Below are 14,527 nucleotides of genomic sequence, written 5' to 3'. Positions count from 1 at the left end.
GGGAGGTGTAGAAAGTCTTCCTCAAAAAATGAAGATGGATAATTGTGTTCGTTGTAATCGTGGGGGAAACAGTTATTGGCACCATTTTGTTTCTAACAAACACCTCTTTTTAAAAGTATGGTTTTTTATTTTTATAAATGCTAACATGTGCCCTTGTTAATGAATTTAATGGGGAAATTTCTTCTTAGAATTTGTGTAAATTTATTGCTCAAAAGAATGAAAATTAATTCTTTATAATAAATATTTTCTATTTATAGAAACCTTAACATGTGTCCTAAGCACACATGTTAGCATGACTTTTTTTTTTCTCTAAGCCTCTTTCTAATCGATGTTTTGTGTGAGTTTTCTAGCATGATAGAATTTTAACCAATGATAGATTGCATAGTGCAGAATATTGTTATCGTTGCGGCAATGTTGAGGAAACTACGTTGCATGTGCTTTGGGATTGTTCGGTTGACATGAGTCTATGGATTAACATAGTTGATCATAGCTATAGAAATGGTCTGTCGCGGGATGATAAAGGTGAGTTGATATGTGGTTTTTCAAAGAGTGTAGTGCTTATGTAGCGGAGCTTTAGGAGGTGTTGAAAGGTTCTCGAAAGTGTGGCTTTCAACATATTGAACTTCATGTTGATTCTCAGATTACGGTTTCTTCTCTCAAAACTGGTAAAAAGTGGGGATGCGGCATTTTGAGGCTTGTTGCTTAATATCCAAAAATTGCTAGAGTTGAATTGGAAAATTTGATTTTATCATACGTATCGAGAAGCAAATGCATGTACAGATACATTAGCAAATTGGGCTTATGAGGAGGGTTGTACTTAGATTATTTTTGAATGGTGTCTCGTTCAAATTATTACTTTGGTTTTAGTAGATTATGTCAATGCTACTACACCTCACTTAATTAGGAGTTAATTTTTTTCTCTTGAGCTTAGACTCTCTTGTATTCCATAAAAACAAAAAGAATTTTACAAAACTAGGAATTTGTAAAAGAAAAAGGTGTTAATAGTTGCACAAATTGTCGAATGTTTAAGCCTTTAAGGTTGGGCTAAAAAAAATGAGCATTGACAGATATTGAGGTTGGGTTGTCTTCTTCTCGTTCAAACTTATCCTTTAGGCACCCATACTTTGCTCTAAAGCACCCCCAAACTAACCATTTTACCCCCAATGGCAATTAATTATCGTTCATTGTTGAACAGTAGTTAATTGTCGCTCCAGGAACAACAATCAAGTGTTCTTTCCAGGAACGTCATGTATCTATGAGTTACAGAGAAAAACATAGTCTGCAACATTGGAATGGACAATCAGACCACACAAAGACATGTATAGACACCGGTCAGTTAGAAACATCATTCAACAAAACAATAATTCATCTAGCAACAATTATCGCTCATAATTCAACAAAAATCATGCATACATCTTGTGATTATGCGTTTCGATCATGGAGAGATGGAAATGCCATTAGATTTTGCCTCTTAAAAAAAAAATCTCAATTTATATTCATCCTTTGATTGTTTTGGACGGAGCTTCCTATATGTAAGACACCAAAACTCTGTCTTTTATTTTGGCTTTGACTTCTAAACGTATTTGCAACCGATGTCGCAATATAATTAATGGGACGGCCTAAAATTTTCTTCAAAATTGAGTTACGTGCATTAAAGTATTGTGTCGAAAAAGAGAAATTCTTACATGAAAATAATAAAAATAATAAAAATAATTAATATCATAATTTTTTCTCATTATTTTTAATATTTCTCTCTCCTTTTTCCACTTTCTTTAACCAACAAAAACCACCCACCACCATTTATTGTTTCCATTTCCTTAATTAAAATCACATTTTTTTTAAAGTTAATAACATGTGTCATATTTTTATTGGTTGGGTGTAAGAATAATCTTTTAGGTAAGAGTTCATGCAAGAATATCTCGTCGAAAAATGGTTTGATTAATATGTAGAAAACTGACAACAATACACAACATCACATCAAAAAAAAAAATTCACAACATTACATCAAATCTCTACTGATAATTAGAGAACTTGCGGTTTGAATGAACCTAAAGATATAGTTTATTATCTTCAACCATCAAGAAAAATAGACATTACATCGTCATCATCCTTAAGCATCTCATGGTGATAAACATTAGTTTCCTTGTAACAATCATCCTTCATAACTATGCATACATATACAACAACATGACACGTGGTTTGATTTTCATCAACATGAACGAAGTATTGATTAAGTTGTGTCTTTAACTCATCCAACTTGTTAGTGGAGGTTAAAAAAATCTTATCCGTCTTGTTCAAAGCTTCGTAACTTACATGAGCTTCCAGTTTTCTATCCTAAAACATGATTCACTTGAGAGAAGTTGATACAAGAGAAAATATCAGAATAAAAAAATGAAAGAAAGGATAAAATGAATTGTAGAATAACTTGAGACATATATTTATATAAAATGCGGTGTAATATTATCCACATAAAATGATAGTGCTTTCTCCATCACATAAAACATAAAAGACATATATTTATATAATGTTAGTAAGAAGATATTGGACACACAAAAAATGTTGGTGCATTATCGACCACAAAAAATATGTTCGTGCATTATCAACCGAAAAAATATGAACACCAACAAAAAAGTGTCATTCTATCTAGTGAAACTGCTTCTTCATCTTCTTCAAATTCTTCCTTTTCTTCGTCTTCACTATTCAATGAAATTGGAATGACTTCATTTGATTCATTTTTGGATGATTGCTTTCCTTGTTCAATATCCATGAGTTCTTGAAACTAAGATTGTGTATCTAAAAAAGAGTATCTGCTCTTTAGGACTGAAGATTTCTTTGTAACACTTTTAGGGTTATAATGCTAATATTGGTGGGAGAATTTAATTTTCTAGGATTAAATTTTAGCCCTTGTACATTATTCTTTGGTTGTCGGTTTATGTTGGGGTTGCCTTTCTTCATTCCTAGCTTGCAAAGTTAGTTGTGATTATGCAGATATATAAGTCATCAGAAGCATTGTCCCGTGCTATAAAGTTCTATTTATTTGATTATGCATAAATTCTACACTTTACTCCAATAGTGGGTTGTGATCTACACATGGTTGTTATAGTTTCTTGAATGATCTGAATGCAATATTTTCTTTGACAAAAAATAAATACATGCTATTGAAAATAAGTTATTAGTTTCCGTTAGCATAATTCAGTTGCTATGGACAATGCATTATAATATGTATAGACAGAAGTTTGAACTCCAGACACTGCACTTATTCGTCTCAAAGATGTATTCTAATCACTAGGTTACTTAACAAAAAAAAGAGTTATTAATAAAGTGAATATTTATCATAAACATATGATGAGTTATTAATGACAAATTCTTAATTTTTAAGCCCCCTTGAAAAACAATTAATGTCTCAAAATTGTAAATACATCTCTAAACATCTATTTTGTTTATAATCTTATGGATCAAATTTACCAACACAAAATATATTTGAAGATCGAAATGACTAAATAAAAAACACTTAAAAATATACTCACAATTTTGATACACTCAAATACTATAAAAGCAATGTCTCATATGATCAAAATGACTATTTCTCTATTTTTTTTCCATTCTATCCCATCTTGGAGTATAATTAGGCCCACGTTAATATCTTTTTGTCGCCTCTGTCGGCTATCTCATCTCACTCCTTTAAATATTGAAAAACACCTTCCATCATAATTTCTCTAGTAATGTCATTTCCACATGGATTAGGAAGAAACATAATCATAGTTCATAAAGCAACGTTGTAGCTGTGTTTAGGATGCAAAGTTATTAGTGTTTTTGACCAAAAAAATGTAAGAATAACACACCACTTGTTTTACCCCCTCTTTTTAGGGCAAAAGTCATTTTTGTGCTTGAATGTGTAACAAGTAGCCACAATAATCTCTCAATGAATTGAAATTTTAAAATAGTCTCTAATTATGCACTTCATTAATCAAAATAGTTTTTGACGTTAAAAAATATCAAATTCAAAAGCCTAAATAGCAATCGCAAAATATCAAAGTTAAAACGACTCTTCATTATCCAAATTTCCTTACTAGTTTTTCAGTTTTTCAATCTTACAAACCATAAACAATCATTTACTGAATTCAAGGTTTTTTTTTTTTTGAGAGAGAGAGAACTGAATTCAAGGTTTTGTTTAAACGACTTATTTTTTCGATTTTAACCAATCCATGTACGCCCATAATGAGCAAGGTTTTGTTTTTGTTTTTTTACATATTATCAACAAAATTTTGTTTGATAATACCAACAACAAACGTTTTGCATAACTGCAAGAACATTCCAGGCCTAGTGCGTCCTAATGCTGGGTGACTCATGAAAAACAAACCAATTGTGCTTTACCACTCGACCAATGGTCCAAATGGACCCTAACTTTCAAATTTATATATATTTGATGAATGGTCAAATTAGAGCGATGTAACGTTACTCCCCTCAATTTTAATACTATATAAACTTACAATATTGAATGGTGTAATATTCTTTAAAAATTTAAGTAAATGTTCAATATTATTTAAACTTATGATATTGAGCGGTGTCACATTATATTGGTGTAACTTGATCACACCTACATATAATCCTTCTTGTTCTATATATATGTAAAAAAGCCGGGTCAACAAAAATTAAACTATTTAATTTTAAATTTGGACAAAAACATAAATTATTGTTCACTTATCTTTCTTTCATATAAATGACCGGATGGAATATATAATTGAAAATCAATATAAATAATTAAAAGATGTATTTTAATTCAATACACAAAAGACAATTGATTACGAGAAAACCTCGAACATACACAATATAAAAATGGATAAACAAGGGTTAGAGTCTAGTATGCTCTTAAGAAAAAGGCGTCTAGTATGAATCGAGTTCAAAAGTGGATCTTATTATTTTTGATAAATTTTTAATAAAAAGTTAATTTTGTTCTCCATTTTTATTACTATAAAATTTAATTTTTATTACAAATACTAAAGATATCCAACTTTGTAGTCTTTTTCATTGGTTGATATTAAAATTTAATTTTTACTGAAAATAGTAAAGATATCCAACTTTATACTGTTTTTTAAAGGTTGATATTAAACACATCCGATAAACAAACCAACAGGAAGAAATACTCAAACGAAGATATAAGGAATACTCAAACGTTTCAAGAAAAACAATTGTGACGATAAATGAAATAAGATATATCTTAAACCTTTTTTATGGAAAATAAAGTAAGAAAAATAAATAGTACTATACAGGTTTTACATTGATCCGAAACGACTTGACCGTATAAATGAAATATTTACTAGCTTACAAATATGCCTAAAAAAAGTTTCAAGAAAAACAATTGTGACGATAAATAATTTCAATACTTCAAATGAAGGTTAAATAAAGGGGATAATAACACTTGTAATACCAACAAAAAAAAGTTTAAAATAAAAACAAACTATGATGTTTTTTAGGAAAAAAAACAAACTATATATTTTAGTGTGTGTGTATATATAGACACACAGCATACAACAGCACTAAATTATATATAAAATTAAAAAAGCAACCACTAGATAGAAGGACTTGAATGTGCTTGATTACTTTGAAAGCAGACCCTGTTGTATATAGAGGTGTATATGCTCAAAATCTCTAATGTAATTTACTCATTCATTCTCATGTTAATGTCTTTAAGGTTCATACGTATAATCTACTTACTATATATAAAATATAAATCCCTATGATTTTACCATTTTGCCCATAAGAGGGGCATTTTTGTAATTTCCTATTGATGGGGTGGTTAGTGCCACCTCATCATTTTTAGGGTGCATTTCCTATTTTGCCCCTCACCATTTTTTTAAATTATTTTATAATTTTTATATTTTTAATAACTTTTAAGCATTTCCCATTTTGCCCCTCACCATTTTTTTTAATTATTTTATAATTTTTATATTTTTAATAACTTTTATAATTTTATATTTTTAATAACTTTTAACTATTTTCCAATTTTTTTTTAACTATTTTTCAATTTTTCACCCAAATTCAGTTTCTTCTACATTGTCGTTGTGGGAGATTAAGGTATCGTTTGACCCGGCTTTTTCCAACTTCTCTATATTTTTAAGGAGAAGTTAGGTCAAACACACTATCAATTATTTTAATTTCAATATTGTTTAATCATCACAACCTAACAAATATTTTTATTCACACTGTCATTTAATGATACCATATGCTTTTATTTCCTTTCTTCAACCTCACAAATATTTACACACACACATTAACGTTTAGAGTAATATTTTATGTCTGTCTGTCTATGTTTTTGTTACGCTGATGCATATAATTTATTTTAGTGTTGCTTGGTTGAGTGCTACCTCACCGTTTTTTTAACTATTTTCCAATTTTTATATTTTTAAAAACTTTTAACTATTTTCCAATATTTTTATTTTTAACTATTTTCCAATTTTTTTCTCCCAAATTCAGTTGCTTCTACACTACCGTTGTGGGAGATTAAGATACCGTTTGACCGGATTTTTTTTACTTCTCTACATTTTTTAGGAGAAGTTAGGTCAAACACAATATCAATTAAGTACTTACTAGAACGGAAACTTTTTTTAATGCATAAAATTGAATGGAATGAGCTTTGGCCAAAAGTTGTTGAATGCTACTTTAAAAAACTACTTTTCGACAATATGTTTCACAAGCACCTCTTTCCAACTCAAGTTGGAAACCTTTTCTTTTATTTTTTAATATTATATTTCAATATGTTTTCTTTTCATTTAACTTTATTTTATTTTTTGAACCGTTCCATTTAATTTTATTATCTTTTTTTCAAAAGAATTTTATTATCTTTTTATCACTTATATATTTAATTTCAATATTGTTTAATCATCACAACCTCACAAATATTTTTATTCACGCTGTCATTTAATGATACCAAATATTTTTATTTCCTTTCTTCAACCTCGCGAATATACACACACACATTAACGTTTAAAGTAATATTTTATGTCCGTCTGTCTGTTTTTTGTTACACTAATGCATATAATTTTTTTTAGTATTGCTTGGTTGAGTGCTACCTCACCGATTTTTTTAACTATTTTTCAATTTTCATATTTTTAAAAACTTTTGACTATTTTCCAATTTTTTTATTTTTAACTATTTTCTATTTTTTTTCTCCCAAATTCATTTGCTTCTACACTGCCGTTGTGGGAGATTAAGATACCGTTAGATCCGATTTTTTTCAACTTCTCTACATTTTTAAGGAGAAGTTAGGCCAAGTACAATATCAATTAAGTACTTACTAAAAAAAAGTACTTTTTTTTAATGCATAAAATTGAATGGAATGAGCATTGACCAAAAGTTGTTGAATGCTATTTCAAAAAACTACTTCTCGACAATTTAATTCACAAGTATCTCTCTTCAATTCACGTTGGGAACCTTTTCTTTTATTTTCTAATATTACATTTCAATATGTTTTTTTTCTTCCATTTAACTTTTTTTAGCCGTTCCATTTAATTTTTTTAAGGAGGTTCCATTTAATTTTATTACCTTTTTTTCAAAAAAAATTTATTATCTTTTTATCACTTATATATTTAATTTAAATATCGATTAATCATAACAACCTCACAAATATTTTTATTCACGCTATCATTTAATGAAACAAAATATTTTTATTTTCTTTCTTCAACCTCGCAAATATACAGACACATATATTAGCGTTTAGAGTAATACTTTATGTGTGTCTGCTTTTTTGTTACGCTAATGCGTATAATTTTTATAAAATTTTGATTTTAATTAAAAGTAAAATTGTAGATGTCTTTTCTTCAAAAAAGGTATAGATGCCTAAAAAAATTATTCTTATCTTATATATATATATATATATATATATATATATATATATATATAATGCACCTTTATATCGTAACAAACTATGCATATCTTTTTCTTATTCAAAAAAACTAAACATTGCTAAATAGAAAAGGTATTATTTTCTATTTTGTCAGCATCAGATGATAGGATTTTGTATAAGTTTGATAATGACCCGAAAGATGTCTTTCCTTATGTAGTGGGAATATAGTTGATGTAACACTATGGGAAAAATACTCCGTAGCTTTATCATTTACCATCTATTTACCTTGAGTTCTTTTCTTCCATTTTGTAGTCAATGGAAAGCCAAATATATGTAACAATTGGTCAGGTTCGAGGCTGCTCATCAACCTACATCATCCGGTTGTTGAGAAGTTTAAGACTTAGTAAGTTTGCATTATGATTTCACAATACAGTGTTAGAGTAACTTATTATTTCACAATCCGATTTGATTGTTTTTTGACCATGTTTCTTGAATTGTTGTCGTGACCTTAACACTTCTCAAGCTCAGAGTCAAAGCTTCAGTTAGAACTTAAGTCAGAGTTCGACTTCTTCTCAACGTACTTCGCACAACGATTTTTCCAAACTGTCTCAGGTTAGGCCAATTGTTGAATTTATAAACTTAGTCAATGTCTGCTTTTTTTATGCACAAACATGCTTTGAGTTTTTTTACGCACAAATTAAAAATACATATTGCATTATTCTTTATTTCATGTGCATAATTTGTGTTAGGAAACATACTGCATCACTATTTGGAAAACAACTAAATTCAATCCTAACCAGTTTGGATTGTATTATGAGAGTTGCACCAAATGTTCGAAGACATCAATGTCAAATGGTGCTAGCTATATACGCACATGCGGAAGTGATGCTTAATTTCCATTTGTTTCAACAATGTTAATTGGTCAACGGGGTACATATAATGTACATGCATGCATTTATCTAGACTTTATAGGAAGATAATAGGAAGATAAATTAGAAGTCATGCTACATTTTCTTTAGCTTAAAATCTGTTATGCTACCTTTATTTTATAAATTATATGTAACTATATTCACATACATCTTATCCATGTAAATATGTATTAGACTAATATTGCAGTTATTTTCATGTTTAGCATTTCCCAAACGAGGTGTCAAGAACAATTCTGAAAGGAAAGCGCAAAACAATCACTCTCATTGATGACCAGACACAGAGACAATATAACTGTCACCTCATTACCGCCGATAGAGCAAGCTATGAAAATTACTTGGGTGGGCAGTGGTTCAATTTCAGCAGATAACGAGTGATGGAAGAAGGTGGTAAGCTCATCTTTGATCTCGAAAAGTCACAGAAGAACTTGCAAATTCGAGTTGTTCCAAAGTAGATCTTTGTTGTTGAACTATTTGAACTTATACTATTTTGACGTATCACTTTGGACTGTAGTCGTAACTATCTTGACTTTGAGATGTCATTTGTTCTTTTCATTTTGTCTGATGTAAATATTGACAAAAATCCCTTTTTGGTTAGTCTATGAAACTTGCAATCTTTTTTATAAACCTAACTATTATGTAACGTTAATCTGCACATTGTTGGTTCCTTCATTGGTTCCAATTAGTATCATGCTAATTGTAATGTTGTTTTCCTAATCTCTTGAACAAAATAAAACATGCTCTTTTCCTACAGTAAATCTTTATAATTCACTTCTCAAATGAGATATCAATGACATTTCTAAAAGGAACACGGAAAACAATCACACTCATCGACAAACAAGCTCAAAAAAGGTATAAGTGTCGTTTGATAACGGCAAAGAGAGCAAGTTACAAAAAATACTTAAGCGGCCAATGGTTCAAATTTTGCCGATATAGAGAAGCCACCTAAAAATATGCACGTTCAAGTCGTTTACAAATAAAGATTTGGTGTTCATGATCCGCACTTTCAACAGATCACCTTAAATCTAATCCTAGATTAGATTATATTCACTCACCGATGCTACTTCTTTGCTTGATTTCATTTGATGTAAATATGGGTATCAATCATTTTTTGGTAACTCTATAACAACAACACTCTTTTTTATAATTTTGGATAATATGTAAATTCACACATCATTGGTTCCTTTATTGGTTCCAATTGTTTTCATCCTAAATATTATGTCAATTCCTAATCTCATAAACTGATTATATGCTCTCTTAATCAGCCCATACATATTTTATGATAATCACAATGTTCCATCGTTTTAACATCTCTTCTTTCGAATTTTTTTTTTTATCGAATACGTTATTGAACCCGTGCGAAGCACGTGTTTGTAACTAGTTTCTTACAAAATAAAAGACAATGAATGTTATAACTTCCACATAGAATAAAATTTATTTACCAAATACAACCGGCACAAATAGCTTTTTCTTTTAAGCATTGGCACACATAGTTAGATTTTCCACTCACATCAACTATAATTTGGTTTGCAGTTCCGCAATTAATAGAATATATGTAAATTTTATTGTAAATAATCAACGAGATTGGTAGTTCACATTGATTTTGCATGAGGTATATATGTCTCCTCTAATATAAATTTGTTTAAGTAAAGAAACTCAAACTAGAAAAAATTATTTACCAAACAAAATACTCTTATTAATAAAATAGTTAAATAAACTACAATACAGTAAATAAGGGTATTAGTGGAAAAAAGTAAACAATATTTCACTAATATTTTAAAAAACCAAATAATAAGAGTCAAACAAATATTTTAAATGTGACACTATTTGAGACGGATGAAGTAATAATTTAATTATCTTTTTTTTTTAAGGAGTAATTTAATTATCATTCACTCACATAACACTATACAAGTTCTTTACACAAGTATTCAATAATATCTATATATTTTTTTAAGGAAATAATATCTATATATATTATGCACTTATGATAAGGTGTGTCTAATATGAAAATTTTAAAACTAGTTCAATGGACTTTTACTATTTTTAGCAAAAGAAATAATTTTATAATAATAAAAAATGTAGAACAAATTAATATTTGATTAAAATTTATAAATAAATAAAAAAATAGGATCCATCCTTGAACCGGGTACATATTTGACAACCCCTTATTTTATTTTATTTTGAGTAAATTTGACAGCCCCTTATGATAGTATCGTTTTTAAAGTTTAATTTGTGTGTATTAATGTTGGTACAAAAAATTTCATACATATATCTAATCATATCAATGGATAAAACCTCCTCCTCCTAGGATCATCATCATTTGTCAAGAGTTATTAGATGTATTTTTTCAGTCATTTTTAGGATAACTCGCGTCATCTTAAAAACTGATTCAACTTGTGTCTCAATATGATCCACAATAGATTTACTTCTATTCTTCATCTTCAACCCTCCTTCCGAGGTACATTTATCTTAATCACCCACCTTCCAAGTTCAGTTATTAAGATTAACCACATTTACAGGGAAACGAACTCTTGTTTTGGTGCCCTTGCTCTTAGAGGTCTTGATGTTGATTCATTGCTTGTTATGGTAGATATAATTTTTGCTACTATAAGTATTCTTTATGATAAGGACTTAAGGGGAGTTTGGTCCACTATAACATTGTCTTAGTTTTTTTTCTTCTAACGATGTAAATATGGTTGAAAGTTTATACAAAATTTATTTACACTATCGATGCTTGCTAATCAAATCCCCAATTAAAGGAGAAAAAAGCCCGAATTGAGGCAATCAAATTTAAATCAAATATTTCATAAAAGTGACCCTATAAAAATGAGTGATTAAATTAGAATGGTCCTTGATTCTGGCAAAAAAATAAAGAAAAGGTGCTTGATTATAGAAAAAGAAAGTTTGACAATTTGAACCACAAATAAGAGTCTATATCGTTCAAAAAGTAGAAACCCACCACAGTACATACTTAATTATTATTCCACCACATAAAAATATAAAAAAAGCATTACCATAAAGAAAAACCAAAAGAAACTAATATATAATTATATTTAAATAAATAGCATCATAGTCATCATTAAAATAAAGTGAGTGTACCATAGGCAAAAACATCATTAATGAAAAATATTAATGCTTGTGTAGTCAAAACAGACACTCTTGTTCTTTCTTTCTTCTCACTTTCTCTTTTCCTTTATATATCATTCATAAAGTAAAGCTAAAACATCATAAAGTCATCCCACAAACGAAAACAAAAACATTCTTTCTTGCACTAAGGAGAGCAGGTGCAGTCTTGTAGACATACAAGGTGAATCCTCTTTCTCTCTCTTTGCTTTTTCTCTCTTTTCTTTTGTTTTAATTCATGACCAAAGAAAAGGTGGATATGGATTTTTCATGTGTCTTTTCTTTGATGCATAATTCTTCTTATAGCTATTTATTCTGGGTTTGAGGGTTGTTCCAAAGCTGACACATCTATCAACTTTCACTAGATTTATGTGTTGTTACTTGTTTGTATCTTTGATTTTCATTTTCTAGCTATACCTAGGTTCCTATATGTTCATTAAGAAAAATATATTTAAGGTCCACCCATCTATATATATGTTCATATTCTATATATCTTCTCTTTTTTCTACCAATAAAAGGAAATTTTTGATCATGTCCTAGTATCAAAAACTCAACTTTTCCTTTTCCTTTCTCTTTACCTTTTTGCTCATATGATAATTTAAAGAACATAAAATAAAAGATGATACTATATATATGTTGTTATTTTTTAATATTTTGAGGTTTGAACTCCTAATCATTTACATTTTATTTTACCCTTTTCACCATATAATTCAATTGTTTGAGTATACTTTGTTTTGATTTTGTTGTTAATTATCTCCAAATCCAAAAATATGTTATGCAAACATGATATTTACATGCTCTTGAATGTTTTTTATATATTTATATTCTATGGATTCATGTCACATGATATAGGTATATATACTCATGGAAGGGTTAGCTCCTAATTCATGTCCAAGGCAAGGATTAGAGAAGAAAGCAAGGCCACAAGAGCAAATAAATTGTCCAAGGTGCAATTCAACAAACACAAAATTTTGTTATTACAACAACTACAGTCTCACACAACCAAGATACTTTTGCAAGACATGTAGAAGGTATTGGACTGAAGGAGGATCTCTAAGAAATGTTCCTGTTGGAGGTGGTTCAAGAAAGAACAAGAAAATTCCTTCATCATTAGCCACGCCTAATAATAGTTCATCAAAAATTCCTGACCTAAATCCACCAACCCTACAAGTTTCACATCTTTCATCTCAAAACCCTAAAATACAAGGAGGCCAAGATCTTAACCTAGCTTTTCCATCTATGGAAAACTATCATCATAATCATGGTATGCCATCCTCATATGTTGAGATGCATAACAATAATGAATCATCATCTTCAGCTCTTGACCTACTTAGGTCAAGCATGGCGTCTAGAGGCATAAACCCTTATGCTAATAACAATAATTCTTTGATGCCAAACTCAAATGCTATTTATCCATCTGGATTCACCATGCAAGAGGTTAAACCTAGTCTTGGATTTTCAATTGATGGAATTAATGGAAATAGATCATATGATCATGTTCAAGTTCAAGAAGGTGGTGGTGGTGGTGGAAGACTTTTGTTCCCATTTGGAGATGTTAATAATAAACAGCTTTCTACAAGTGGTGTTGAAGTGGAACACAATAAAGATCAACAAGGAAATTCAACTGGATATTGGAATGGAATGATGGGTGAAGGATCGTGGTAATTAATCAAGAGAAAGAAGTTGAAGGACAAGGAAAGTGAGATAAACATCATGCATTATCTTCTTTATTTCTCTATTATTTTTTTTTCTCCTTTAATAGGTATCATTTGTCTTAAGTTGTTCAAAACTAACAATAGGATCAATGCACATGCACTACTGGAAAAATTGGATTTACGTCGAAAAATTAAAGAGAGAAAAATATGAAATTTGTCTCTAATTTTATCTTAAATATTTGAGACGTTAAAACTAGAGACTGATTTATATATTTTTTTCGTCTCTAATATTTCAACCTAAAATTTATTTTTTTTAGTAGTGATGATTTTACTTTGTTTTGTATACAATTAATACCTTTGGTATTAATTTGAGTAATGTGAGGATTGTTTTCATATGTAGAGGGATAGAAGAATAGGTGAATATTAGGGATTGTTTTTGTCCATGGCATGCAACCTGTATTCATGAATTCTTCTTTAAGAAGTATATTGGTTTGATATATGTTATTCCTATATTATGTTAGTAGTTAAAGTTTGAACTTTGAACCTCCTTCTTAATCTACATCTTATGGACATTAATTTGTTTTAAAAGATTTGATTCAAATTTTGCAAGTGCACAACCATAATTATAAATTTGTTTGAGTTGCTTTGTACACTTTTTCCAGGTACTCTTTCTATCAATGTCTCCGTTATTAAAAAAATAAATTTAGTGGGTTGGCAGCTTTGTTGTCAAAATTATCACATCTAAGATTCTTCCAACTATGAAACCACTTTGATAGCATTATTCAAAGGAATAAATAGTAAAAGAATATTGTAAAGGAAGGACAAGAGAGTGTTTTTAAGATCTTAGTGCTTTAGATGAATCAGGAATTAATGAATGTCATAACCACTTTTTAATGCAAAAGCTATAGAATTATATAACACATTTTAATTACATGTACTATAAGACCACATAATTAGTAAATTAGACAAATCTTGAAAAT

The 14,527-nt window shown here is 29.2% G+C and overlaps 1 protein-coding gene across 1 annotated transcript; it reads left to right on the top strand.

Annotated features, from left to right (window-relative positions):
- The first annotated feature begins 11,993 nt into the window (after window positions 1-11,993).
- On the top strand, window positions 11,994-14,044 carry LOC146897482 (dof zinc finger protein DOF3.7-like). The gene is made up of 2 exons (XM_085738912.1): window positions 11,994-12,076; window positions 12,745-14,044. Exon 2 carries the CDS (start codon window positions 12,757-12,759, stop codon window positions 13,555-13,557), a length of 801 nt encoding a protein of 266 aa, XP_085595038.1. The 5' UTR covers window positions 11,994-12,076; window positions 12,745-12,756; the 3' UTR covers window positions 13,558-14,044.
- The last annotated feature ends 483 nt before the right edge of the window (window positions 14,045-14,527 follow it).

This window comes from Medicago sativa, chromosome 8 (assembly GCF_051527215.1).
Source record: "Medicago sativa cultivar Bolivia chromosome 8, Bolivia_mono, whole genome shotgun sequence".
Lineage (NCBI taxonomy): Eukaryota > Viridiplantae > Streptophyta > Magnoliopsida > Fabales > Fabaceae > Medicago > Medicago sativa.
This window is presented reverse-complemented; position numbering and strand designations above follow the sequence as displayed.

Bases quoted from the DNA above. Each gene is read 5' to 3' on its own strand.
- LOC146897482 (XM_085738912.1), top strand. From the start codon at position 12,757: ATGGAAGGGTTAGCTCCTAATTCATGTCCAAGGCAAGGATTAGAGAAG.